Raw genomic sequence first — 26195 nt, 5'->3', positions numbered from 1 at the left:
TAATGTGTTTAAAAAATATAAATAATGGGGAAAAAAACCCACCTCTTTCTAGAGGCACAAGCTGATGTGTGCAGCTCTAAGATTTGTTTGCCCTTTGGACTGGAGTTTCCTGGGCTCAGGAATTGGGAGACTCCTGGCCAGCTTGCCTTGGGTTTGGCCGGTGAACTGAATGAACACAGCTCAGTCTTCCTTTGGTTGGTAGCAAACATTGTTTTGCTGTTTCAAAGTCCATCTCCTTTTTTTTTTTCTTTTTTTTTCTTCAAACCCCTTTCCTTTACAGGCTGTTCTGCTCTCTGACAGGTGGTGTGCATGAGTTTCTTTGATATTGTGCTGGACTTTATCCTCATGGATGCTTTTGAGGATCTGGAGAATCCACCCTCCTCTGTGCTGGCCGTGCTGCGCAACCGTTGGCTGTCTGACAGCTTCAAGGAGACGGTGCGTGAACCAGGCAGCCCTTGTGTCAGCAGTGCCAAAGCCAGGAAAGACTCTGTCACCTCGACTTGCCTGGCTGAATTGTGTTTTCTCTTGAGAAACGCCATGCTTTCTTGAAACTCTAAACAGCAGTCTTCCAGTACATGTAAATCTTTCAACAGCTGTCTGCTTGAAGTGTGTATTCTGGGGCATGTAGCACATACACCAGATTGTATTAGTGATCTTCAGAAATGCTTTGGTTTCTCTAGAATGCATCTGTAGTGACCAAACCTGCTTCCAGCTCATAGATTTCTCCTAATTTTAAGAGTTGCTGGCACAAAAGGGCCGCTGCTTTGACATTTTGATGGCAGTGTGTTGGTAGGCTGTTTCCTTCAGAAAAGTAATCCCAGCAAGTTATGGTCTCTTTGTTAATTGTAGGCCCTAGCAACTGCCTGCTGGTCTGTTCTGAAAGCAAAAAGGAGGCTTCTGATGGTAAGCAAAATGAACGAACAGAGAAAGTTATCTTTTCAGCTTCAAATGCATTTGATTCTAAGATCTTGGTGAATACAAAATCTTTGTGGTATAAGAATGAACTGAACTGCATTCTCTCTGCTTTATAGTGCTGGGGTCCTGCTGTCATTTCTTTGTTCCAGTGCAACACCCGTGTTTTACTGTCGTGAGTGTATTCTCACTTTTTCTTAATGAGAGGATTCGGAGGACAATGTTCTCCATCTGGTATTCCCTCTCCTTGCTTACAATCCCATAGGAATGGTCTCAGTTGCTCTTTGAACTGTAGTTGGCCTGCTGGTGCAGTGTGTGGGCTCACGTGCTCTCCTGCCTCCCAGTGCTGACCACTGCCTAGCTTGTACTTCGTGCATTTCCCTCTGGCTTCTTTAAGTACTGCAGCAGATGGGTTTGTTCCTGGAGAACAGGAAGCTGCAACTTCACAATCCCACTTCTACCACAGTGACTGTGGCCTCTGGCAAGTGTTAAGCTCCTATCCCACAGCTAGTTTGGGTTTGCCTTGTGAGATGATGCAAAGAGTAATGCATACATTGGAAGCTGTATCGCCATGCAGAATCTCCACCTTAGGTATCTGGAATTTTCTGTGCTCATTCCTGGCTTATTCTGGAGATAAGTAAGTTTGGTAAAGACTGCCTGACAGTTGCCTTCCATTTTCTTCTATTTATTCTTCTCCTGAAAGAGCAGCTTAGAAACTTAAAGACAGATAGCTCAAGTCATCAGTCAAGAAATCTGATGGGTAACTGTAATTCTGCAGGAAGAGATATTCTTAAACAGATCTTCAGTTACTGAGGCACAGTGCTTTCTGTTGTAAGTTTGGTAGTTGATATGGAATAAGCTGCTAATTCTGTCTGAGAACTGAGACCAGTTTTTCCCTTCCTTGTGGCAGGTACCAGATGGCTTTATCTCTCACTTCTACTCCGTATCGGAGCACGTCAGTCCTGTTCTAGCCTTTGGTTTTCTGGGGCCCAAACAGCAGCTTGCTGAAGTCTGCAGTTTCTTCAAGGTAAGAAAGCTTTCCTATGCATGGTCCATGTGGGAGTCCTGCAGTCTTCTAAACTAAAACTACATGTGTGCTTTTGTTGAGTGCTTTGACTGATGTGGTATTAGAAATCTGAATCTATACAAGAGCCTTCTAAAAAATACCACTGGTTCTGGAGAAGCAGATTTCTGATTTCAGTTTGATAATTCCCAACATGATTGACCGTGACTGACAGCAACAAAATATAGGGTGAAATCAATTTATATAATCAGTATTGGAAAGGATTAAAAGTGCATATATTGAAAGAATATGTTGTCTTAAGTACATGTTGATAATAAAATTTACGTAGTTGGTCCTAAAATCTGTGGATGAAATCATGAGATGCTGATGTTGCACCCATTAAATGCTGCTGTGGTTATTGCTGTGGACATTGGTGTTTCTTTAATGACTTTTGGAGCTCTGCTGTCCTGTTTCAGAGGCATGAGGGGAGTTAGCCACAAAAGTGCTACCCAGCCTGAAGCAGATCTCTGCTTGGATAGCAGGCGTACAAAATTCCTTATGGGATTGGTAATATTGGAAGGTGTGAGAGTTCTCCTTACTGCAAAACTTCCTCTTATCTTTGCAGCACCAGATAGTACAATATCTGAAGGACATGTTTGATCTGGACAATGTGAGATACACAACAGTGCAGCTGCTGGCAGAAGACATCTTGCAGCTCTCGCGGCGGCGCAGTGAGATCCTCCTGGGATATCTGGGCACCGAGAGCTCCCCTGAGATGAATGGCATGCTTCCCATTGAAAATGAGCCACTGAAGGAGCTCATCTGATGGCAATCAGAGGAGGAAAGCAGTTTTGTAGGGGGACTTTTTTCATCACAGAGTTGGATAAAACTACCTGCAATGGTCAGCAGCCTGGTGGGACCTTCTGCTTTTTGTAGCCAGTACTGTTTGCTGGGATGGATCCAGGACTACTTGCCAGCTTATGGTTTGTCTTTATTTCACCCTTCTGTACCTTTTACTATTTTTAACATGTCAGATAAATCATGGAACTGAATGGGCTGAGATTTTTGCCCAGTTCTCTTGAATAGGGCAACCCACGTACTTGTTCGGCCTATGTGTTATCTGACAGATGGTTCCTGATGTGTATGATTGTATTGGAGGAGCAGGAACATCACTGGTAAATTCTCCACTTGACCCTTGACTTCTCAAAGAGGTTTATGTTGCTTTGGGATTTGTATTATTGTTATTTTTCTGCTGTGGTTCTACAGACATTACTGCTGATTTGACTTCACATATTTTAATGCATGCAATGTGACTAGCAATTTTTTTCTCTTTCCCCAAGGAGGAAGAAGTAGTTCTGTAAAGCACTGAAGTAAAATGCAGACTTTTGTAACCAATCTGAAACTCTAAGGAAGCTGGTCTGTTCCCTCCTGCTGTTCTTTGCAGGGCAGATGACTTGCTGTGCTGTGGTCATCTTTCATTAGGAGTTTGCTGAGGTCTGTGTTTGTCCTAATGGTGAGGAGGGAGGTGATTTGCATCCTGCCTGTGCACACAAAGTCTTTAACATCCGTCAAAGTGCCTTGCTGTATTTCAGAATTAGCCAGCAGCAGTTCTTGCTAGGTAAGAAGAGTGCAGTGTGAACTATGCAAGCAGAGGGAGCCAGTATAGGATGGTGCCCGTTCCTGTTATGCACAAGGCCAGAAGACAGGTGGATGTTGGATGTGATACACAGAAGAGATTGTGCAGGTACTTGGAGAACTGGGATCAAGCTGCTAGAGAGGAAACAGGTTTTTATTTTTGCTTTTTTTTAATCCTACGAAATGGAATATAGCTCTGGTGGTTATACAGCAAATGCATGTGTATATAGTGCTGAGAGGGGCTCTCCTCATGTGATGTGACACTGACAACTGAAGTCTGGCTGGTCATGCTCTCAATAGGAAATAGGTTAGGATATCAGCATTTGAGTGTACTGGACTTGAGAATTCATGGGTTTTGTGCAAACCTTGCAATGATGTACTGAGTCCTTTGACTGTAATGACACAGATGAAGGCTGAAGGTGCAGCCTGTCCTTCCTCCTGTTTTTTGTCCACGTTAGACTCTCTCAGCCCAGGCTCAGAGAGAGGAAATGTTCACGTTCCCATTTTCTTATCCTTGAATAAGTTTCACTGTAGTGTTTTTTTTGTTTGTTTGTTTGTTTGTTTTGTTTTGTTTTTTTTCCCTAGACTTGTTATCTCATGTGCCTATCCCAGGTAAAAGTGCAAGTTTTACCTAGCTATAGCTTTTGGGAGCTGGGGAGGAGAAGGTATAACGTAAGAACCTGGAGTTTCCATAGGGATGGAAAATAGGTATGTGGACTTGAAGAATAAAATCTTTCTTCCTCTTCAGAAACCTAATGTGGATTCTGCTGTTAAAAGCAGAAAGTGAGCAGGGAAAAAGTAAACAGGAGGATGTAAAAGGCATAAATAATACTCCCAGGGTGCATGCAAGAGGGCAAGAGTAGAGCATGTAACATCTGTTCTGTAAGCACATCAGACTGATGTGGCTTATCCTTGAGACAAGATTAATGCAATAAACAGGACAACATTGAAGCAGAAGTAAGGAGCAGCTGACCTGAGTGAGGCTGCTTAAATAAACTGTTATGGGAAGGATTTAAGAGAGCAAATGAAATGAGGGAAGGTCGCTGAGGTGTCTTGCTTCTGGCAGAATATACTGTGAGAAAATAGAGGATGTTGTATTAGTGTGACACACCTGTTATATGTGAACTGTGACTTGAATGTAAAGTTCTGGAAGCAAGTTACTTTGCCAAAAATACTTTTGTGCTTTATGCTCTCATATGGCAGGTTTATAACAGCAGCAGCTTTGTGTAGTGGTTAAAAGATGCTAAAACCTTTAATGTAATAAGATGGACTGTAAATGTAAACGATCAGTGCTGCTCATTTCAGATTTAGTGTTTTATGTGTATTTATTTACTACTTTGGGTGCCTTCAGGCCTTGGTGCTAGGGGCAGCCTGCCTGCTTTGTGTATGGACGAGACCACTGGTGGCTCACATCACAGGGGAGGACACTACAACAGGGTCCTTATGATGAAGCAAATGCTAACTTGCATTGTAGCTTCTTAAGCTATGAAATTGTAAATTCCTAATCGATGACGTGGAAGAAATATAGTTTTCTTACAGTTTTATTCTCTTGCTTAGTCCTTATTCCAAGTGGGATATGCTGCCCTTGCAGTGAAGGTAAAGATGGATGTTCCCCAAGAACATCTGCAGCTTTTCGAAGCTTGAGTGCTTCCCCTCCATCTGCCAACACTAAACCGTTCCTGCTCAAGCCAAGTACGTCTGCTGAGACAAACCGTTTTTCCTGGGATGAACACTACACTTTCCTATTTTCCCTCCCCACCCCATTTCTTTACTGCCCGATCCCAGTGTAGCTTTAGAGGAAATGCAGAAGATTCTTGCCACCTCTAGGTGGTACTGTTGAGAGCAGTGGGTTCAGAGGAGGAGGAAGCACTCCCTGATTTCAGGAGTCTCCGTCTGCATTCAGCTCCTTTTGGATGTGAGCTGAGTAGGTGTTGTGCTGCTTCCACTGGTCCCTTCTGGAGTAGGGTTTGGCTGAAATGGAAACCACCTCCGTGTCATCTGCTTCACAGGATACAGTAGAAGGTTGTGCCTGAGCAGCTGCCTGCCCTCCAACTTTGTAAGGGAACAGTGGACCAACTTTTCCCATTGCATATTGTGTTTAGCAAAGGAATCCTCCAGTTAATAGTAGTAGTAGATAAGATATGTATTTGGGTAGATCTCAAGACATTTACCTCTTTTATAATGAACCCTTATTCTCAAGGGGTTAAATCACTCTCTGCTGGCACTTAAGATTTGAAATGGCTTAGCAGCTATGAAATAAAATCATTTACTAGTTTCTGGTACTTAAACAGGCTTTCAAATATGCATGACTTTCAGTTTGTACATGGAAGTTGTAACAAGCTTCACTAGTGCTTAAAGTACATACTCAGTACTTCATTTATGTACTAAGCCAAATGGCTCTAGGAGGGCTTCTATCGTCTTCAAAGCAAAAGCATATTAAAAATTGAGGAAAATCTGCCTTGTTTTATGTACGAGATCAGTGTGGCTTTGTAAAGCATGACTTGCTCTGTCTTATACAAGGATGTGGGAAAAGCAGGATTTCATTTACCCCTCTTCAGTTGAATGTTTCTCTGCCATATCTGAAACTAACGAATGTAAACTTGTGCCTATGTTTTTTTTTTTTTTCTTGATGTCCTAAAGGTGTAAATATCTGTCTTGTTTTGCTTCTTCCTTTTTTTTTTTTCCTTTGTGGCTATTTTTTTTTCCTAATACCTCTAATCTTAGGATGTGGGCATTACAAACTAAATAAAACTTTCCTTCATGATCTTGGTTTTTATTCTTATACTACCTAGAGAAGCCTGCTAACAACTGGTATTCAGTTTCCAATACAGGTGGCAGTTTGGTGACACCCTTAATGCAAGAGCAGTAGCATAAAGCAATGTTCCTATGTCCTAGAGATGAAATGCTAAATTTTAGAGCAAGTACATTCTAATGTTTTTCTTTGTATGAAGTTCTACTCAGTGTAAGCCCTGAGATCAAGTGAGCCATAAAATAAACATGACAACTCATTGTACTTCGAGCAGTGGGTGAAAAATCTGGGGTTTCATTTTTCAGATTTTTCTTTTTCCCTCGTGGTTTGGTTGTGTTTAGGCATGGTGTGCACAGGCTAGTGGGCTGTGGTAATGATAACGTATCTCATTAAGGAGCAGAATCTCTTAGACGTCGTCTCTGAGTTCTTATGGTATCTTTATCAGTCTCCTAACCTATGTGAAAGAAAACCAGAGTAAAGCCTGTGGGCTGATATCAGGGATGACCATCTGCTGAGCAATGCAGGAAACTCATTTTATTCCTCTGAAGCAATTGCAATGCGTTTAAATACTTTCCTTTTCAAATGACACAGAAAACTGATTGAATCGGATAAGTTGCTGGCTTCCACAGTGATTAAAATTTCATCCATATGCTTAAAAAAAAAAAAGCTTCTGTTAGCATTAATGCAAGTCTGTCATGAGCTGTGATACATGCAAATAAAACATTCATGAATAGGAAGGAGAACTTCTGTCTCTTGCCACATCCAGAACATTAGCTGAAAGAGTTAAAAAGGAGGTTACCTTGGTTTCCATGGTGTCAGACTGTATACTCATTACATTTTCAGAGCAGCTTTGTGCTTTCTTACACTGATGGAGCAGAGCAAAGGCTGCTCTCTGTATTGACACTTCCTTCTTATCTTCAAGAAGGAGTGGGTGAATACAGCAATGAAGCCCACAATTTTCAGTACTTGTCATGGTACATAGATCAAATGTAATCCACTCTGCCAGCATAACTCTATATTCAATAGCTGGGAAAGGAGGAGATTTATTTAGCTCGAATAATGAAAGCATTAAATCACTCGCTCTACCCTATATCACTCTTCTGAAATGAAGTGAACTTCTGCAGTAAATATTTTCTTTCTTTCCACAGAACAAGTCTTGGATGCTATTTTTCTTGAGGTGACAGGAACAGTGCCAACCCTGAAAAGGCTTTTTAAATGAACTGGGTATAATTGCTATTTGAAAACTGCAGGAAAAGGAATGCCCAGGACAGCAAGCTCAGCCTGTGTCCTGAAAACAACCCAACCTGTCTCTTGCCTCTATTTATTGCTTCCTGCACTGCTCTCGTGTATTTTTTTTTTGTATTTTTTTTAACATGGAATAACTATGGTTTGCTCTTGAGGTCAGTCTGCTTTCTACGAGCTTCTCTTTGCGTGTGTTCCCATCTCTTGCAAAGGGCTGTGCTGTGTGCATGTCCTGCTTCGCCCTCGGACCTCCAGGTAAGTATTACTCTGTGATCACACACGGGGATGCTGGTTTTGATTGGAGCTTTCGTAGCAGGGATTTGTTATTAATGATAACCGAATTTTCAACAGAGCTCACACCTTGCACCAGCATAGGGCAAGAAGTGAAAAGTTTAAGCTTAAAGTAACAAAATAACGCAGTATAGCTGCGGGATCTCATTTATAACATGGATTGCCTTTTAACAAAATTCTCTGTGACAGAGAGGGGCGGTTTGTTCCTCGTCCACGTCCCATGTCGGAAGGGGGACACAAAAGCCCCACAGCGGGCACAGCTGAGCGTGACTGGGCGCCCTCAGCCACGAAGCGACCGCTTTAAGCCCCTTCCTCAGCCCCCCGCAGCCGATTGGCTAAGAGCGGGCTGCAATGGAAGCTGGTGATTGGCTAATCTGCATCGCTCTTCCCTCCAATGAGGAAGGACGACGAGGCCCGCCTTTCTCTCAATTGGCATTCTCCCTACCTGCGCCACCGTTCCATTGGGCAGCGATACTAGCAGCCTATTGGCTCCGCCGCTCCCCGGGTTCGATTTTTAATTGGGTGGCCGTGGGTTGGCCGGCACCTCACCTGCCGCTCATTGTCATTGGCTCGCTGCTCTCATCGCCCCCGCCCATTGGTCGCACCGCCCCTTAAGTGCGCCCCAATTGGCTGCGGTGGCCCGGCCCGGTATCCGGGTAAGATGGCCGCAGTCGGAGAGTGCTCGCTCCCCGCTCCGTGGCGGCCGGTCTCCCTCACTCACGTCGAGTATCCCGCAGGTAAAGCTCCGCTTCGCCCCCGCCCGGTCTCCCCGGTCCCTGGCGCGCTGCTCCTCGGGCGAGCCCCACCCGCCGCTCCACGGCACCTCTGAGGGCCAGTCTGGTGACTGCCAAATAGTGAGCCATTGAGAGGACGCCTGGAGGCGGCGAGGCGCGCGTGCGCGCTGGGGGGCGGTGAAGCTCGCTGCGGGATAGTGAGCCGCGAGGGGGACTCGGCGCATGCGCGCTGTGCCTGGGGGGCTATGGGGACGGGGCCGTGGGGGGGAGGTCTGCGGGCGAGGCCCCGTCCCTACAGCGGAGTGAGGGCCCCGGGGCCCGGCCCGCCTTCCCCGCCGCCCCTCGGTGCTCTGGGGCGAAGCTCTGAGGTCCCGGTGTGCGGTGACAAATGTGTGCTCACACAGCAGCTGTGGCGGCAGCGGGTGGGTCTGGGGGCTGCTCCTCAGGCGCTCTGCGCTGTGCTGAGGCAGAAAGGCTCAAAAACTACGGAGAAGCAGCGTGTGGAGCATTGGTCTTGGCTGATCTTTGGTCTGGTCAAAGTCTGGATGTGGTGCTGCTGTTGCTGGTTCGGCTCACCAGTCCCCAGCTCGCCTTGCAGTGTCTGTGGGCATCCTTTATTTCAGCAGCAGAGCTCTGGGTCCCGGTGTAGGCTGCCCTGAGCAGTGCGGTACAGAAAGCTGCTGAAGCTCTCAGGAGTGTGCTGGGCTGAAAGTGCCGGTGTAGCTGAGAGATCTCTGACGTGAGGGTACTGAGAAATGCAGCTCCCGTGCACCCCCCCCATCATGGCTGTTAGCAGGGCTTTCCCCAGCGTTGTTTCCTTTTCTGTGTGTGTTTTCCTTCACCCTGTGCGTTGTGCTAACCTGCTCCTCAAGCATGCCACTGTGAGTTATGGAGAAGAGATGGGGATCTTTCTTTACAGCACGGATTTGTCTCTTTATCTTCCCTCTTGACCTGAACATGGCAGCACAGATAGTGTCCCATGTGCTTCTTCTTAGTCTGAGTTGGGAAATGAGGGTGTTTGAAATCTGCAGGTTTGGCTGTGCAAGGGTTGCCCGACAGATCTTAAAGAATCATAATCATAGAGTTGTTTGAGTTGGAAGGGACCCTGAATGGGAAAGAGACCCTCAAGGAAAGTGACAGCGTGATTATTTTCTCTCATCTCTGACTGCTTTTATTTTTCTTTTCTTTTTTTTACAGTCCACTGCAGAAGGTAATTGTGTGAAGCAGATAAATCACCGCCAGTTTAGAGCTCTGTGTTAGAGGGAAGAGCTCTGTGCTAGGCTTGGGTCAAGTAAGTGATCCAAAAACAGAAACAGAGGACTAAAAGATTAAAACATCTCTGTCACTAAAGTTTCTTAATCCACATTGATCTAGAAAAATGAGTTGCAGTAAGATGGTCAGCTTGATGTTTTGACTTGGATTCAGGGAGAGTGCTCTAACTTTATTTAGAAAGCTGTTATGTTCTGACTGTGTAGGGCTTAAGTCCAGATCCATTAAAGCTGCTAGATAATATATTTATTAAATAATGATGAGCAGTATGCTCAGTGCAGTGGAACTGATGTAACCTTGTGCTGACAGGGAGGGGTCAGAATGAGAAATAGATCCTGCTTTTACCAACATAAATTATTAAACTCTCTTGGCACGTCACGTACTGTCGTGTGACAAACCCTCCTGCTCTTGGCTGATCCCTGGGGCTACTGGCCTGGCATACAGCAAGCTGAGCCATGGTGGCAACTGACTCTTCAAATCTCTTGTCTTTAAAGGCTTCCAGCACAGAATTGCTGTTGTCCCAGCTTTTCTCTGCTTCGAGTGAGTGCCCTTCCACTGTAATCAGCTGAAAATTGGTCTTTGCTGATGTTTGTCTGGCAGAGGAAGCCTGTTCTTGGGCTTCTGCTAATGTTTGTGAAAGGGACAGGTGCCTCCAGAAGGGTGCTTGTCCCTCCTGCCTTCCTATAATGCTTCCTTGTCAATACAGGTATTTCAGACGCTCATTCTTGGTGCTTGGGTGGCTGCACAGTGTTTGGGGCTTTCTGCAGTGTCAGCTTTGAGGAACAACAGATGAACGCTCTGCTAGAATTACCTGCAAGCAGATGGACTGATGGCATTTTTGAGAACCTAACTGAAAAATTGTTGATAGAAAGCATCAAAATGAAACCTAGAGAGAAAACGAACAACAGCAGTGCTACTTGACAACACATTAAAGCATGCTGCTTAAGATGATGGTCTTTAAAAATGACCTGCTGTCACGTTTCGTAGCAGCAACTGTGCTTTTGTGAGATTGTTTGGCACAGTGTCTGGTCCCTGGCAGGTGAGCAGGAGTAATGCTTTTTCTGTATATCTTCCAGTAATGAGATGGTGATTGCATCAGGATTGTTATGTCCTTTAATGGGTTCGTAAAAGCTTTACTCTGAATTTGGCTAATTGCTTTTTGAACCCATTTCCACTTTGGATCTCTGCAGTACCGGTGGCACTGAGCTTTGTAATAGTGTAATGTTTTTTCTGCTTTTAAGCCCACTGCTCAGTAATTTCATTGAGCACTCTGTTTCACGTGCAGTGAGATGTATCAGATGTTTACTATTTCTCTGTGTCATATGTGAACCAGTCCTATTGCATTATTTTTCCTTTTCATTTGAAAGTCTGAGTTCCTTGATATGAGTGGCTGCTGCTCCATTTCTATTATCTCGATCACTTTCTATTTGCCTTTTCTATATTTGCCGTTATAGTACATCAGGAATCACATAATACATTCTTGTAATTTCAGATCAGTAACTTTTGGCTCTTACAAGTATTCTTTTTGGCTTTTGGACTGCTCCAGAGCACTGGATGATACTCTGAAGGTATTGGCTCGTGTTAAGCTAGGGATGATTTTTAACCAACTAAATCCCATAGCTGTGTGTGTATAATTAGGGTTGTTTTTCTTCATGTGTGTTACTTTGCATGGGATGACTTCGTGTTGCAGACTTAAAACGAATCTTCAGAGACTTCCTGTTTGTAGGGTGAGTTCCACTGGAGGAGAAACACATAATTCCTGGTTTGTTTGGGATTAGAAAAAAGGTGCTTCAGTGCAGCTGGGGTTCTTATAGCTCTGGAACTTGTCCTTTTTCACATTGGACAAGCTCTGAGGTGACAAACTTCTCTCTGAAGAATGACAGAGTCTTCCTGTTTTTTCTCTGGGGTGTTTGCTATGGTCAGGCAAAGGTGGAGAGGCAGTTGTGCAGAGGTGGCTGAGTGTCAGCCTGTGTTGCTCCTATAAGTGTGTCTGTTCTGCCAGCCCTTGCCCTGCTTTCTGCTCGGGGTGACAGTTCACAAGTTGGGGCTCATTTCACACCTCAGTATTTCTTTGAAACCCGGTGATATGGTTTCTTCAGTGCTGGGTTTTATGTTCAATCTTTCTGCAGAAGTTGGATGTCTGCATGCCTCATGGTGAAGTCTAAAGCCTCCTGAAAGTATTCTTCTTGTTCTGGACCTTGTGACAGCAGGATACGTGCAAGTAGAGGAAATGGAAATGCATCAGGAATACTTCATGGTGTCAATGCACATGAAACAAAATAAACTGTTTGTGTGTGCAGCTTGCACCTAGGCAAGCACATCCGACCAGCAGCAGTGCCACGAAGAGATGCTTCAGTAGGAAGCGGCGGTGGTGAAGCCAGGTCTTGTGGTAGGATGTGGGTAGTGCTGTTGATTCACATTTTTCTTACATACAGGTTGAGCTGGTGAGACAATCCTTGCATGTTTCCACTGAAAGAATGCTGGGTAAAATGTTGAATTAGAGCAGAAGTAAATGCTGAACGAAGGCAGAAGAAATGATGTACTCCTGAGCTACGAGCGCTGTTTCCTCTGTTCATCCCTTGGATGCCTAAAATTTGAGGTAGTTAGGTTCTTATTTTTTCATCTTCATGCCAAGTGATGCTGGACGTAAAACACCAACATCAAAAAAGAACCCAAACTGTGTATTAAATAGACTTTTCTCTGTACTTTCCAGAGATCTTGGTGCTTCTGGTGAGGCATGTGCTTCCTGGTTGTAGGCACTGCTTTAGGCTCTCAAGCTTAAGCAAAACTGAAGAATTATTTTTATAAAAGGTAGAGTGGGACCTGCTTGCTAGATGTGAAGCTGTCATCTCTCCTGCAGTTCCCCACTCCCTGGGAAGAAGTCCCTGGAGCGTGAGCATAGGCAGAGTGACACAAGTCGTTGTTCCCTGGGGCTCTGAGCAGTGATCAGTGTGGCCCTGCTCTCCCTTCTCCTGCACTTCCAGACATTTCAGAGCTGGTTTGGTGAGCCTAGCTCTGCCTTAGCCTGCTAATCTAGTGAGTGCTTTTATGATGGTATTAATGAGCTTCTGGTGCAGCCTTCAGTTAAAGCACGGCTGCCAAGAGCAGCTTCAGAACGTGATTCTGTTTGATTGCTGTTGGCCACAGTGGTAGGAAATGCTGTGGATACCATCTCTGTACTTTTAAAAAAGGACAGTTAAGTGTTGAGGGGGCTGATCTGTGATGTTGGGGTCAGGTGGGGATGTGTGCTGGTGGTTTGACTTATTGGGAGTGCTGCACGATAATGGCATGGAGGATCTAGAGTGTGATGTTACTGGTGCTATTTAAATTAAAGACAGCTTCCCAAATTATTCTTCCTCTGCCTGTGCAGGTAATAGCCATTCCCCCTCCTCTTCCCCAGAAGACAACTAATTTGGTTTCTGTTGACAAAATAATGCCTTGAATAGCAAAATACTTATGTGCCATGGATTTACAGAGAGTCATCTGGAATAGAGTGATTCCTCAGGGAGGAACTCCCCCTCATTGATGACAGTGGAACTGAGGCTTCTGGAAAGCATTCCTGAGGCTTTTAGTTTGGGTTGTCTGGTAGCTTATTCATGAATTTCTTCTTCATTTAAGACCCATTTGTGGAGTCTGATTAATATGAAACCGTAAGGGGCACGATGCTCTGTTATCAGGCAGCTGATGCACCTATTTCCAGTTTGCATTACCATGATACACTGCAGTTCTGCTTCTGGTGGCTTCTGGAGCCTTCACCTGTCACAGAGCAAACCTGCCACGTGTCCTAAGAAGAATCCCAATTTCAGTGTTTTCTAACACTTTTTTGGTTATCAAAATGTAACCGCACTCCAGCAAAACCCCAGTGTTCTTGGGGGTTTATCCTGCAAGCCTCCTGAATTTCACTGGTGTAGCTAACTAAAACGTGATGATGAAATTGTTCCCAGATCTAATGCAGGGTCTGGAACGTTGTAGTGGTGCAGTACTGTTTCTTTCTCTTCCGAAATTCAGAGGTGAAAGTCCCTTAGGCCCAACGCAGTGTTACAGAGCAGGTGCATGAGGTGGGGAAGCTCTGCCTGTCGTGGTGGAGCTGATCCAGGAAGGAGCACGATGCCTGGCGTTGTGGAGGCATCCTGCTTCCTTCCTGACCTTATGGTGATGCCTCCCCTCCACATCCACATACTTTTGTGTGTGCCTTTCTTTGTGGAACGGAGGCAGGGCAGACTTAGATTGTAACGTATAGCTCTGTGCTGGTGCTTTCCTCTTCCTGTGTCCCTGCTAGTTCAGGATAAAACAGATGTGTTTGAGGTACCTTACGCCCTTTTATGAGATCTCCTGGATTCTTCTAGGGGATGACTGGACTGTTTGCTAGTGAGGGTGCAGGACCACGGTCCCTTCTGCAAGGCACAAATGGACTACTGGCAAAAAAAAATCCTTGGCTTTCTTTTTTTTCCCCCTCTTTCCTCTGCAGTGTTTAGCTAGTTGTTTCCTCCCTGTGTTGCTAATGCTAGTGTTCATGCACACACATGGTGAGACAGATTAGGAAGCTGATCCAGCTGAAAACGAACCCATTTTAGGAAGGGAGTGGGAAAGGATTTGTTTGGGGAGTGTATGCTGGTAATTGCTGGCACAGGCAGGCAGTATGAATGTGGGGAGGGAAAGACACTGCCTCTTTTGCAGCAGCCTGTGCTTATGCTGGATTGAAGTGGCTCTGGGCCCGCACCTATGGTCATTGTTGTAAATTGGCTGGCAGTAATCTCTGCTGCAGGATGCCAAGCTCCTCTCATCCCCACTTTTGAACCTGCATGTGAGCACTGCTGTCTTCTTTGCCTCAGCTCCCATCAGGCTCCAGCAGTTGCTGTCAGTCTGCAAAATGGAGACGTGCTGCAGTGCTGAGTTTACCCCTCTGCTCTCAGTGATTCAGGGCAGCAGCTGACCCACATCCTGGTGGCAAGTATCTGTGAAGTTCAGGCTGATTTGTTTCTCTTGTTTGTTTCCCTAGGTGATTTCTCTGGTCAGCTTTTAGCTTATTTGAGTCTTGGTCCAATATTCATTATTGTTGGCTTTGTAACACTCATCATATTCAAGAGAGAGCTTCACACGGTGAGTTTTCCTCTCCCCAGCTTCTCCTTATGACAGAAATCTTTGTCATTTGTGATGTGGTGCTCCTGTTTTCACGCTTTTGCTCTTTATAAACAGAAAAACAAGCTTAGGTAAGGTGATCTGCTGTCAGCAGCAGAAGACATTATCACTTGTAACAGGTTAAAAGATAAATCTTTGCTGATATTGTTGCTCTGTGCTATGTTTTGGCCATATCTGTGCACAAACATCAATGAGAGATATCTGAGAATCTAAACAGTGCTGCTTCAGGGTGGAATATTGTAGTATTCTGCCTTGCTCCAAAATCCACTGGGGTCATAGCATTTGCAGGGTTTGCAAGATGGATAATATGCAGGAAATAATGTCTGACTCAGTAGGATGTGCTTTCGTTGATCAGCACTGAGGCACAAAATAAGATACAAAATAAAACCTACGAATTCCCATGGGACTGGATCTGTCTCAGGGCTGCTTCCCAGCTGCGCACTGAATAGCAAGGGCAGAAGAGACTCTTGCTTCTTCCAAGTGAGCAATCAAGGACTCTTGAACAAGACAATGCTTTGTCTGCTCTGACAGGTGGTTAGGAGTTGGCGTCGTGGATAAATGCTCTTCAGGAGGTATACAGCACTGGTAAAATTTGCCCTCAGTAAATATGTAAAACTGGGCCACTGCAAGAATTTTGGCAGCAGGTTTCTGATACAAGGCCATGGTGTCATGGGAACCAGTGGCTCAGGGGACCTGGGAATGGGACTTTTAGGTTCCTAAACTGTAGGAAAGACATCTGTTAAATTAGATGATCCAATTTTTTGTGTTTTTTTTTTTGCTGACCCAAGGCTGAACGTAAACTAGAGTAACTGTTGTCTTAACATTAACAGATTTTTTGAGTGCACTGACTTGTTGGACATTGGTGATGCAGCAAGGGTTGAGGTTGGTTCCCAGTTCATGTGAGAAGTCATCTCTGAGCTGGTGTGAAGCATCAGCTGCCCATGGGTCAGGGCACAGAGTGGAAAGCTCAAGTAAGACTGAGTGTTAAGGAGTCAGAGTATCATCACCAACTGGGAATTTTGTCACAGCAGTTGGACTTAATGTAGAGGGAGTGTATGAAATCATGGTGATCTTAGAGGTCTTTTCCACCCTTCAAGTCCAACCATCAGCCCATCGCTGGTGCACCCACTAATGGACTATGGAGCAAGAGTAACAGCAATTGCTGCCAGTCTATCTCAGTTCAGAATGTGACTTCATTTCAGACTGAAGACAGCAGCTTCAGGATGAAAACATTCATATAGGGGAAAAGCCAGAAAGCCTAAAAAGCTTTGAGCTATTTGCCCAAACAGTGGCGTGTGTGCTCCCCCTGTTGGCCGACAGTGACGGACAATCCCTTGAAACTTGCTCCGTTAAAAAGTACTGACTTTCTGCGCTTGCTGATGGGAGTATGCAAATGTTATTGCTGTACAAGTGTCATTTTTGTCCTCTGAATCATCTGCTGAAAAGCTTTGTATGCACAATGTGTTGTCAGATGCACAAAGGAGACTGAAAAATAAACACTTTTCTTCCTCAGCTTGAGTATTGTGGAGCTGGTGGTTATAATACTGGTAGTCAAAAAAGGAAATTAGAAATGCATGACCTGGGGGTTTCTCGACAGAGAGAGCCTGGTAAGTAGATGAATCTTTTGAAATAGGATGACACGGTTGTCTTGCCTTCACAGATCTCTTTCTTGGGAGGGCTGGCTTTCAACGAGGGAGTGAACTGGTTAATAAAAAATGTTATCCGGGAGCCACGGCCCTGTGAAGGTACAGTACGGCCCATTGGTGTCATGGTGTTGGTTGACCTTGAGTGGAACGATAATTGTGGGGTGTTAGAGGGTGCTTTCCTGTTTGCCTCATGTTGGCTTTGGATGTTTGGGTGTAAGAAGGCTGGCAGAGACATGTCCTGTACAGACTCCGGTGGAGTCGTTTGACTTTACCTTTGGAGTGTTCCTGTTGCTGTGTACAGAGCAGACCTTGACCATACTCTTTCTTCTTCTCTTCCCAGAAGCCCATTCAACAGTGACCACAAAATATGGGATGCCGTCCAGCCACTCCCAGTTCATGTGGTTTTTCTCTGTCTATTCATTTCTGTTCCTTTATTTAAGGTAAAAATTCAGTATCAGGTTTTGGCTGTTAGTATGTTGAAGCACCTCCAGTAGTTGGTGTCCTTGCTGTGTGCCACTTCAGAACACAGCTGAATTAAATCTGAGGACCTCCACAGCTTGCTGTGGCTAGAGTGAATGAAGTATTTCTATTGGAATGTAGGACTGTGGCTATCTCTGCTGAAAAGGGAAGGGGTGGGTTTCCTGATGCCTGTCTGGGTTCAGGTCTCCTAATTTGCTTTTTATAAGCCATGATGATCCATCCATGTGAGGGAAGGGGAGGGTGGTGAGTAGAGAGGAGGAAAGAAGAGCTGCTTTCTCATGTATCTGCTCAGTTTTGTCAGCGGGGTTGTCTTTGGTCTCTTAGGTAATACCTCTTGCATGACTTTTTAGTTCACCTCCCATACCAAGTACTGTCTTTTTGTGCTGTGCTGCTCAGAAGATCTTGCTGGGCATGGCTCTGTCTTGTGGCTCCAAAGCGTGAAGGACAAAACTCATAGTTCCTCCTAGCTTTGTGGGCACTGGGGGACTCTGAGGTCTTGGCTCCCTGTTACATATGCTCAGCATGTGCCTTTCACATCAGTTGTGGTAATTGTGAGCATTCTGCCTTCCATCACAGCAATCCCTGAAAACAGTTGAAGAGAGAAGTATGGCTTTTTGGCTTCTGTTTAACTGCTGCCAGTGGGACAGATTGATGCTGGGATGATATTGAGCTGCCCATCACCCCCTTGGAGCAGAGCTTTCCTAGGGTTTCAGAGGTAGTGAGAGTAGTTACAAGGATTCCTCAGCTTCCTGCCACTGTGCTAATGGCTCTCCATCTCTTTCAGAATGCACCAAACAAACAATGCGAGGTTTCTGGATTTACTATGGCGACATGTGCTGTCCATCTGCCTCGTCACAGTGGCTTTGCTAGTCTCATATAGTAGGTATGGAGCAATTGTTTGTCTTATGCTCTCATACACCTTTGTGGCTTTTAACAGCCAGCAGACCTGTCCTTTGTCCTGCGTTTCTGATGTAATTCTCAATGACTGCACTGTACAAGTGAGAGAGCTTTGTGGAAGTTGCTGCGTTGCCGTGAGCCCCTTCAGATAATGAGATAAAGGTGCTACGTGCGTGGTGCTTCACAGATGCATTTATGAAACCTGAGATCAGCTGAGCCTGTGTCCAGTGCCCTGCTGGCTCCATTGCCATGCTCCAGCCTCACTGCCTAGCCCTCTTTCCAGCACTAATCATGAAAGCATTGCACCATGGCTTGGCACACCGGCATCTGCAGCACGTGGGTTGCTACAGTTGGTCAAACTGTTTGTTTTGCTTGAGCATTAGCTAAAGACATTTATAGCTGTTTGACTTGCAAGATTTAGTTATGTTAACATGATGAGTAAAGGGAATGAAGTGTTGATAATGATTTACTTTTTTCCTTTAACAAATAATCTGATGAGCTCCAGTGGGTGGAAACAGATTCAGGCTAGAAATAAGGCTGTATCTTCCACAGAAAAGTAGTTGACTATGTACTAGAGCTGCCTCCTCATTGTTGGTTGCTTTTAAAACTGACAGGACAACTTCATAAAAATAGGATGGTCTGATTCAAATAGAAATGAACTTGAGGAAATCTTTCTACAAAGCAGAAGGTCAACTAAGGTGATCTTAATGGCCATGGTACATGGGGGGGAGAAGAATTCTGGGTGTGCCTCTTGTAGGTTGTGTGCAGGGGTAGCTTTAGGAATGGTTAGTACAGCTTCCTGCTTGGTTGCAACTGCAGTAGGAGCTCTGTAGTTGTGCAGCCTGTGTGTGGTCACACTTGAGAGCTGCAAAATTAAGACAAAGATCCTGTCTGTTTTAAGTCTTTAAGCTCCAGCATTGGTGGCTTGGAAGGTACTTCTGCTGCTGGCTCTGGAGAAGTCTCTCATGGGAACGAACAGTGGCAGTTCTTCAGCTTGTCCAAAGATATGTGGCAGATCACTCAGTTAAGCTCAGAGTAAATGCTGTAAGCTGAATCTGCTGTAGCAGAGGAGGCACAGTGTGTATCCCAGCTTTTCCAACTCATTTTTCATCAACTTTTTAATGAAAAACTAAGTAAAACATCCACTTCTAACATCCTCAGAACTTGGGAGAGTCCAGTGGAACATCAGTCCTTGAGTCATGCCTACTCCTGCCTTAACTAAGCCTGTCTGGTGACTTTTCTCTTCCACTGCAGGGTTTATTTGCTTTACCACACCTGGAGCCAAGTCTTATATGGAGGTGTGGCAGGAAGTGTTATGGCCATAGCCTGGTTTGCCTTCACACAAGAGATACTAACTCCCCTCTTCCCAAGGATAGCTGCATGGTGAGTCTCTATTCTGTGAAGGTTTTATTCCTGAAAGCCTGCATTTCTTGGGTCACTACTGTGCTCATTAAATGAGCTTCTTAAAATGAATTGATTGCACAGTAAAGTCCAACTCCCTGGCAAAAAAAAAAAGAGTAGAAAAATTGTACCTTACATCTGAAGGAAAACAAATGCAGATACGTTAGTCTCTAATATATATTTTTTTAACTGTTGTAGCTGGACAAGCCCATCTCTGTGGGGCTGATAAAACTCTTGTGAACTATGTTACAGGTATTAGAAACTGGAGTTCCTGGGTTCTGTTCCAGCTTTGATGACTTTGTTGTGCAGCTGTGTAACTTGTTCTTCTGTGTTTTCTTCTGCATGTCTATACAAAAGATCACGTATGGATGGGGGAGAGAGGACATTTAAGAAACACATTTGTAAGGCCCCTCTAAAGTTGTGGGTTGTGGCAAAGTATTGGTTAAGAAGTAGCTTTTCATATCATAAGATGGTTTGGGAAGGAAGGGACCTTAAAGCCTCCCCAGTTCCAACCCCTGCCCTGGGCTGGTTGTGCCCCACCTGCTCAGGCTGCTGAGGGCCCCATCCAACCTGGCCACAGGCACCTTCAGGGAAGGGGCCTCCCTAACTTCTTTGAGCAACTTCTTAATCAGTTTAACAACCAAGTGAGATTATAAAGCCATTTAAACTCAACACGGTCCAAAAGTATTATATAAGGAAAGAAAAACCAATACTATTTTCTGTGATTGAATTTAACAAGGAGCCTTCTTCCCAGACTTGAAGGATAATAGAATAGTAATGTTACGTTTGAACCAGATTTTATGCTGTGTCGTTCTGTGTTAGGGTTGTTTTGTTCTGTTGTTGTATTCTGATCAAAATGGTAGTAGAGAAAAAGTCTAATTTCTCAATTTTCTACCATCTTGTCTATTTTCAGGCCAATTTCAGAGTTCTTTTTAATCCGAGACACCAGCCTCATTCCTAACATCCTGTGGTTTGAATATACAGTCACGAGAGCAGAAGCAAGGTAAGTGACCTGAGGTGGGGGTGCAAGAGCTGTAGCTAGCTTGACTTGAGGGGTAGTTTTTATGTATTAGAAAATGACTGATGTGGATGGAGTAGTGTAAAGAAACCCCACGTTGTGGGGAACTACCACATGTGGAAGGTGGCTCTACTTGGGAGATTAGTGTTTAATTTAAGAAGTCAGTATTTCAGCTTCCCGGCCCATGTTCCTTGCAAGCAGGTGTTTTTAATCTTGCATGTGTGTGTGAGCTTGTGCACACGTAGAATGTGGTGGCTGTTCCAGCACTGTAGGGAGTAGGAAGGACTGCTCTCCTTGCAGAACGTGATGGGGGCGGCTTTATTTTCGTGTGGAGCTGTGCAAAGCCTTGCTTTAATCCCTCTGTCTCTTGCCCACTGCTTTGCCATTCTCACCTTGTCCTCTGTTTTGGCATTGCAGAAACAGACAGCGCAAGCTGGGTACGAAGCTGCAGTGACTCAGGAGGTGTGGGGACCAGAGTGTGCGTTTTAACAGAGACAGACAAGAGCAGAGACCTGGGAGCAGCAAGGAGCCTTTTAACAGATGGACCAAAGGAACAGGCAGGGACCATACCCAAAACCTGAAAGCCTTTGCTCTGCTTTAGCAGCTAGCTGGATGCTCCCTGATGCATGTGGGACCGTGCAGGAGTAGAAACTCATTTTCAACACAGATGCACATTGCCGGTTGGAATGTACCATCGTGTCTACGTCAGGGGAAGGGGGAGAAAATGCCTGGTGTCATGTTTGGGGGAGGGAAAACCAAAAATGGATCATTTCTGTGACTTTTTTCTTTTTTTTTTTTTCTTTAGCATGAAATATACACACTATTTATTTTTTTAAATGGAGCTATTGTTTTTGGGGTGGGTGAGGCATTGTGTGTTTTGTTTTGCTTTTTGTTTGGGTTTTTTTTTTTTTTTGTTTTTGTTTTTGGAAGAAGATGATGAAACTAATTTCCAGTTGATTGTGGTTAATTAGGGTTTTGAGTTTCTAAAAATTTCTCAGGAGGGAGGGGAACCAAGATGGCATGACCGAGGTAAAAGGGAGAGGAATGTTTTTTCCCTTCCTACATCCAGCTTGGGTGATCAAAATCAATTCCAACTGCACTTTGTACAGATAGAAAGTACTAAAGATTTGATTTTTTTTTTTTTTAAACACTAGTGATGATTCTGTGGGGAAACCTGCACGGATTCCGTTAAGGGGAGTGTGTGTGTGTAAAAACAAAGGAAAACTGAAATACACTGATATTATTTTTTTTTTCCACTGCTGCTCCTGGTGTGTAATTAGCAAGGGTGTCTTTCTCAGAACCTCTTCTAGGTGGCAAGGTTACCATACATATCTCATGTTTATTTCATCTCTTCCTTTATTCTTTTATTACCTCAGGGTTGTTGGGATCTGTACAGCGTCTGTTGTTGTACTTGGTGTGCTGATGGCACTAGGAACCCATTGGTTATAAGCAATGCTATGCTCCAGTAAGAGTCAGCCCAAAGCCTTACAAAATTCAGTTGCTAGTCTCTGTCTTAAGCACTGGATTTTTCTTTTTTCTTTTTCTTTTTTTTTTTTTTTTTGTTTAAAAGAGAAGGATTTTAAAGACGAACAAAATGACAACTGTAGATGAATAACAAGGTGAACAACTAATAACTAGCTCAGCTGCCATGTGAATTTTTGAAGAGTCCTGTTGGGATCCAGTTGTGAATTCAAGTAGTGAACTTATCCTAGCAGATAGTCCTGCCAGTTTTTATGGTGGGTTGCTCGGGGTTCTGCAGGAGTAACCTTAAATACCAAACTCCTACAAACAAGTTTTGTTTTCCATCCTTCTTCCATTTGGATTCTTTGTCTGGCTAGTCAGCTCTCTGGGTGCTGTGTCTCTGTGGGAGTGTGCCTGCCATCTGTGTGTGCTGGTGATGCCTCCAACTTCAGCCATCCATGAGTTAACCTGGCAAGGGCTATACTCAACATGCTTCAGGGCTGTGCATGGACACTTTCTGCATTTCTAATATATAATGCAGCAGTTCAAGTGTAAGTACAGAGAAATATTTATTCAAAGCACAATTGACTTGAACTTTCACAGATAAAGGACAGCTTCTGAACTGGCTCAAAGGTCATCGGTGTGCCTTCGATGCAGTCATGTGAGCAGAGGTAAAATGACTGTCACATCTCAGTCTTGCTGCCTGTTTCAGTATCTTCACTTTAAACAGACTCCTGCATTATAAAGCTGCTTGAAGTGAGATGTTTCTGTTCATCTTGATTTTTTAAATGTTTTTTAAGTTTTTAAGTTTTCATCCGTGCCTGTTGCCATAGGAGTTTGTGTGTTCATATGGAGTGGGAGTTGGCTGCTGTAGAAACTGTTGGACAACCAGAGTATTAACTGTAGACTAGAAAGTAGCTATCCTGATTCAGTTCAGGAACGAAGCCATTTAAATTTCTCTGTTTTAGGTAGCTTTGTGTAGTGAACTAATTGTTTCAGTTGCATCAAGTCAGGTTTAAGAGCTGTTTTAACTTCTTGTATAACACGAGCAGTCCTGTTTCTCTTAAGATCTGAAGGACCTGAGCACTGGATCTGCTTTGAAGGTGCATCCAAATAAAGAGGCATCTTACAGCTTTCATGAGAACGTGGAATTGGACTTCCTCTGTTAAAATTAGGATAGAAGATCACATAAGCCATGTAACGTAGTGGTACCTTATGACTGAGTCTGACAGCTGGTACTAATCACAACTTACTGTTTTATTCTTTTCCTTGCATCGCTTAGAAGTTAACTTACAAAGCCAGAAGGGGGATCACAGGCTCTTCCCTAAGGAAAAGGCTGAAAAGTGCTTAAGGAGTGGCTGGCACTTCTCAGTTTCTTGTAAAAACAAACAAAAAAACCCCCAAAATCCCACTGTGTGGAAGCAGCAGTTGACCTAGGGAAGGGATCCCATGTCCTCATGGAGAGCAGTGCAGTATACAAAGCTGTTCCTCTTGTGTTGCCTTCAAACCCAGGCTTCCTGCAGTAATGCTTAGGAGTATGACAGGGAGAAGAGCTCTCGTTAGACACTGTAATAAACTGTGTTCTGTGATTTGTTTGTAATCTGCATCTTCCACCTACTCTTGCTGTACCTTTCCAGAATTCTTTGCAATATTTGATGGTAGAAGTTTGTTAGCGATCCCATGGATTTTCTTAACTAAATGGTGCTGTGCAGGAAGAAGATTCAAGCTCTGCCTTATTCCAAACTTGTACGAAGTCTCCTGCCACTAGTTTTCTGAAACAAAAATATTTCCTTTGGAATACGTGGCTTTGCAAGCAGATGCTTTCAAGTTCCTCCCCTGTACTCAAGGGCTGGATGGAGATACTAAGACAATAAAAGGAAGGTGACAGAACATCATGGTTCACTGTTCTTGCTGTCCCCACACGTGAACGTTCTCCTGTAAGGTACAGTAATGTAACTTCTGCACTATCGAAGGAGATTTAAGTATTTTTGTAGCACTTGTTTATTGTGTTTCAGTTTATTCAAAGAACATTTCCAAACTGCACGACATGGATTACATTATCAAAACAGAACTTAATACAGCTAACCAGCAAAGCATGCAAACACTACCAGGCTGTATCATAAATTGCACTTAAACCCCAGGAGTTTGTTGAATGTTCTCAGTCTGTGCGTTTCTTTATTTGCTCCAAATCAGTAGTTTTTCCAGAAGTTATGTTTCTTGTACTGAATGCATCTTTAAGACTATTGACATCTCTCACTAAAGCAGTCAGACAATCAAAAACAGAGAGGAGTACAGTATTCAGTAAGTGGATACTGGAAAAACTGAAGGTATGAATCGGAATACTATCACATTTTAGAACCTGCACAATAAAATGTTTGTTTGTTTTTTTATAAGGAGAAACCTTGTGATGATTTCAGTGTCCTTTCAAGCACATAAAAAAAAAAACAACAGGTTTTCATCTGAATTTCAGCTCCATATATCATTAAGGATGCATAAAGTGGCCTAAGAATGTTGTCTTTCAGTGTGATACTCTGCTTCTTGCGCTCTGCTGAAGCTAGTGGGATATCTAGATTTAGATCCAGGAAATACCAGTCCCATCTTCTGAGATATATTCACAGCAGGGCATTACTTCTGCTCAATCTTTAATAGGCACTTTCATTTGAGGCCTTTCCTGTTATAAGACAGGAGAGGGGGCCGCTTGCAGGTACTGAAATAACAGTGCTGCAGTATCAGCAGTTCAAGGCATTGCAGACAGGAAAGTAAAGCTCATCCCCTAGCACAGCTGTTGATTCAGCACGGGGGGAAGGATTACTTTGGCAAAAAAAAATATTTATTTTTCAAAGTAAAAAGTATAAAAGTAGCTGTTATTTCGGCAAGGTGTGGCCTTTCATGTATATTTACAGTCACTTACACTCTGATAATACTGCGTATCCTCTTGCAATTTTCAGTCTACTTCACAGCAGAGGAGTAAGAGAGCAGGAATGTGTGTTCACAGATTTGTAGTGCTCCCACTGTTTCTTTAGACTATCGCACTCCATTCAGGATTCTTCTAAAAGATCAACTAAATCCATGTGAATGATGTGAAAGTGGCAGTTCATACAATCACTGGCTGTGCAGGTGAGTTTCAGTTAAATTTTCCATTTTAAGGTTTATTTAGGTGTATGAAGCTTTAAAACAATAGCCTTTTAGGAAAAAAATGCAACAGTTCTGGCTTGTGTCTTTCTCGAAGCAGATTAGAACAATATTCTAAACTGATTTAGTGCAAAATTCTTCATGTCTGTTTACCAAGGCACTTTGATCATGCCTGTGATCATAAAAGTAGCAATTATGATCAAATGTTTTTCCTCTAGCAGTACAGGCCATCAAACTTGCAATGCATCTTGTTTATTGTGACACCCAGCAGTCGCATCTAGAAAGGTGTGCAGCTTTAATATTGAATTCCTGTTGCTGAAACAGCGGTAGAAGCAGTAGAGTTCTTCGTTACCATTCAGTTTTGCTAAATAAAAATTAAAGGAGCTTGGATTCTGGCAGATTCACTGGAAGCAGAGCTTAGAAAATGTCCCTATGCTAAAACTGTACACTGATGTTTTCTGTATAATCTTTTACTGTCTCAGTTGAACATGAAAACACTATTACAAGATCATTCTTTCACATAACAGAGATGGCACAGATCTGTATAACACTGCAGTAAGAAAAAAAAATTCAAGAGTATCCGAAAAGGTGCAGCATTGTCACTGCAGGAACAGTGGCTGCTACAGCAGCCAAACATCCAAAGCTGCCTGCAAATTCTTAGCTTTCTTCCTGCTTTGTGTTTCTGCATTTTTTACAAAAGCAGAATAATGTGGAAGAAGGGATATTCTGTAGCTGTTTTTCCTTTGGTGCTTACAGATTTGAATTCTGTGGGCCAAAACCAGAAGTGTATTCTGGAATTCCAGGTCAGAAATACACCTGCTTATCCTCAACTTCGGTCAAACAGACAGGTCAGCATCTGTTTCTTTGCTTCAGTTCCAAAGTAAAGGTACAATGGAGCAACTGTTCTGCTGAATGCACAGGCAGTCCCTTCTCATCTCAACAAATGGTAAGGTACCTGAAGCTAAAAAGTTCACAAAAGACAAGTTTTGGAGAAGGTCTGAGGAGGGGAAGCTTTATGAAGTCTGAAAATGAAGGGCTGGGCTCACAACAGCAAGCTTAAACAAAAAGCCCAGAACAGAGCAAACAAAGCTGCCTGGGAAGGGAACATTTCTAGGGCTGCAAAGTATGTAATGATAAGGTGCCTGGGATAAGTAGGACAAGACTGGATCTGCTGTGACTTCTTTCT

The 26195-nt window shown here is 43.9% G+C and overlaps 2 protein-coding genes across 3 annotated transcripts in view; both read left to right on the top strand.

Moving 5' to 3' along the window:
• The window catches only part of MIGA2 (mitoguardin 2), a 38925-nt gene extending 36109 nt beyond the window's left edge, over positions 1-2816 (top strand). For both annotated transcript variants that reach the window (XM_065737527.1, XM_065737528.1), the window contains 4 exons: positions 301-435; positions 850-903; positions 1823-1939; positions 2541-2816. In XM_065737527.1, coding sequence (XP_065593599.1) covers positions 301-435; positions 850-903; positions 1823-1939; positions 2541-2741 — 507 coding nt within the window. In that variant the 3' untranslated portion in view covers positions 2742-2816. The remainder of the gene's footprint in view (positions 1-300; positions 436-849; positions 904-1822; positions 1940-2540) is intronic.
• Positions 2817-8488: 5672 nt separating this feature from the next.
• DOLPP1 (dolichyldiphosphatase 1) lies at positions 8489-21253 on the top strand. The gene is made up of 8 exons (XM_065737518.1): positions 8489-8569; positions 14835-14935; positions 16635-16719; positions 16961-17060; positions 17885-17983; positions 19252-19380; positions 20312-20401; positions 20834-21253. The coding sequence occupies exons 1-8, from the start codon at positions 8494-8496 to the stop codon at positions 20868-20870; spliced, it is 717 nt and encodes a 238-aa protein (XP_065593590.1). The 5' UTR covers positions 8489-8493; the 3' UTR covers positions 20871-21253.
• Positions 21254-26195: the final 4942 nt, after the last annotated feature.

The sequence above is a fragment of the Cyrtonyx montezumae genome, unplaced genomic scaffold (genome assembly GCF_038088225.1).
Source record: "Cyrtonyx montezumae isolate F1298 unplaced genomic scaffold, pur_monq_1.0 scaffold_20, whole genome shotgun sequence".
Taxonomy (NCBI): Eukaryota; Metazoa; Chordata; class Aves; order Galliformes; family Odontophoridae; genus Cyrtonyx; species Cyrtonyx montezumae.
The sequence above is the reverse complement of the archived record's forward strand: the minus strand, read 5'-3'. Positions and strand labels throughout refer to the sequence as shown.

Excerpts from the sequence above, each read along its gene's own strand:
- DOLPP1 (XM_065737518.1), top strand. The coding sequence starts at position 8,494 with ATGGCCGCAGTCGGAGAGTGCTCGCTCCCCGCTCCGTGGCGGCCGGTC. Across the intron at positions 8,570-14,834 it reads TCACGTCGAGTATCCCGCAG|GTGATTTCTCTGGTCAGCTT; the intron begins GTAAAGCTCCGC and ends TTGTTTCCCTAG. Across the intron at positions 17,061-17,884 it reads TTTCTGTTCCTTTATTTAAG|AATGCACCAAACAAACAATG; the intron begins GTAAAAATTCAG and ends CATCTCTTTCAG.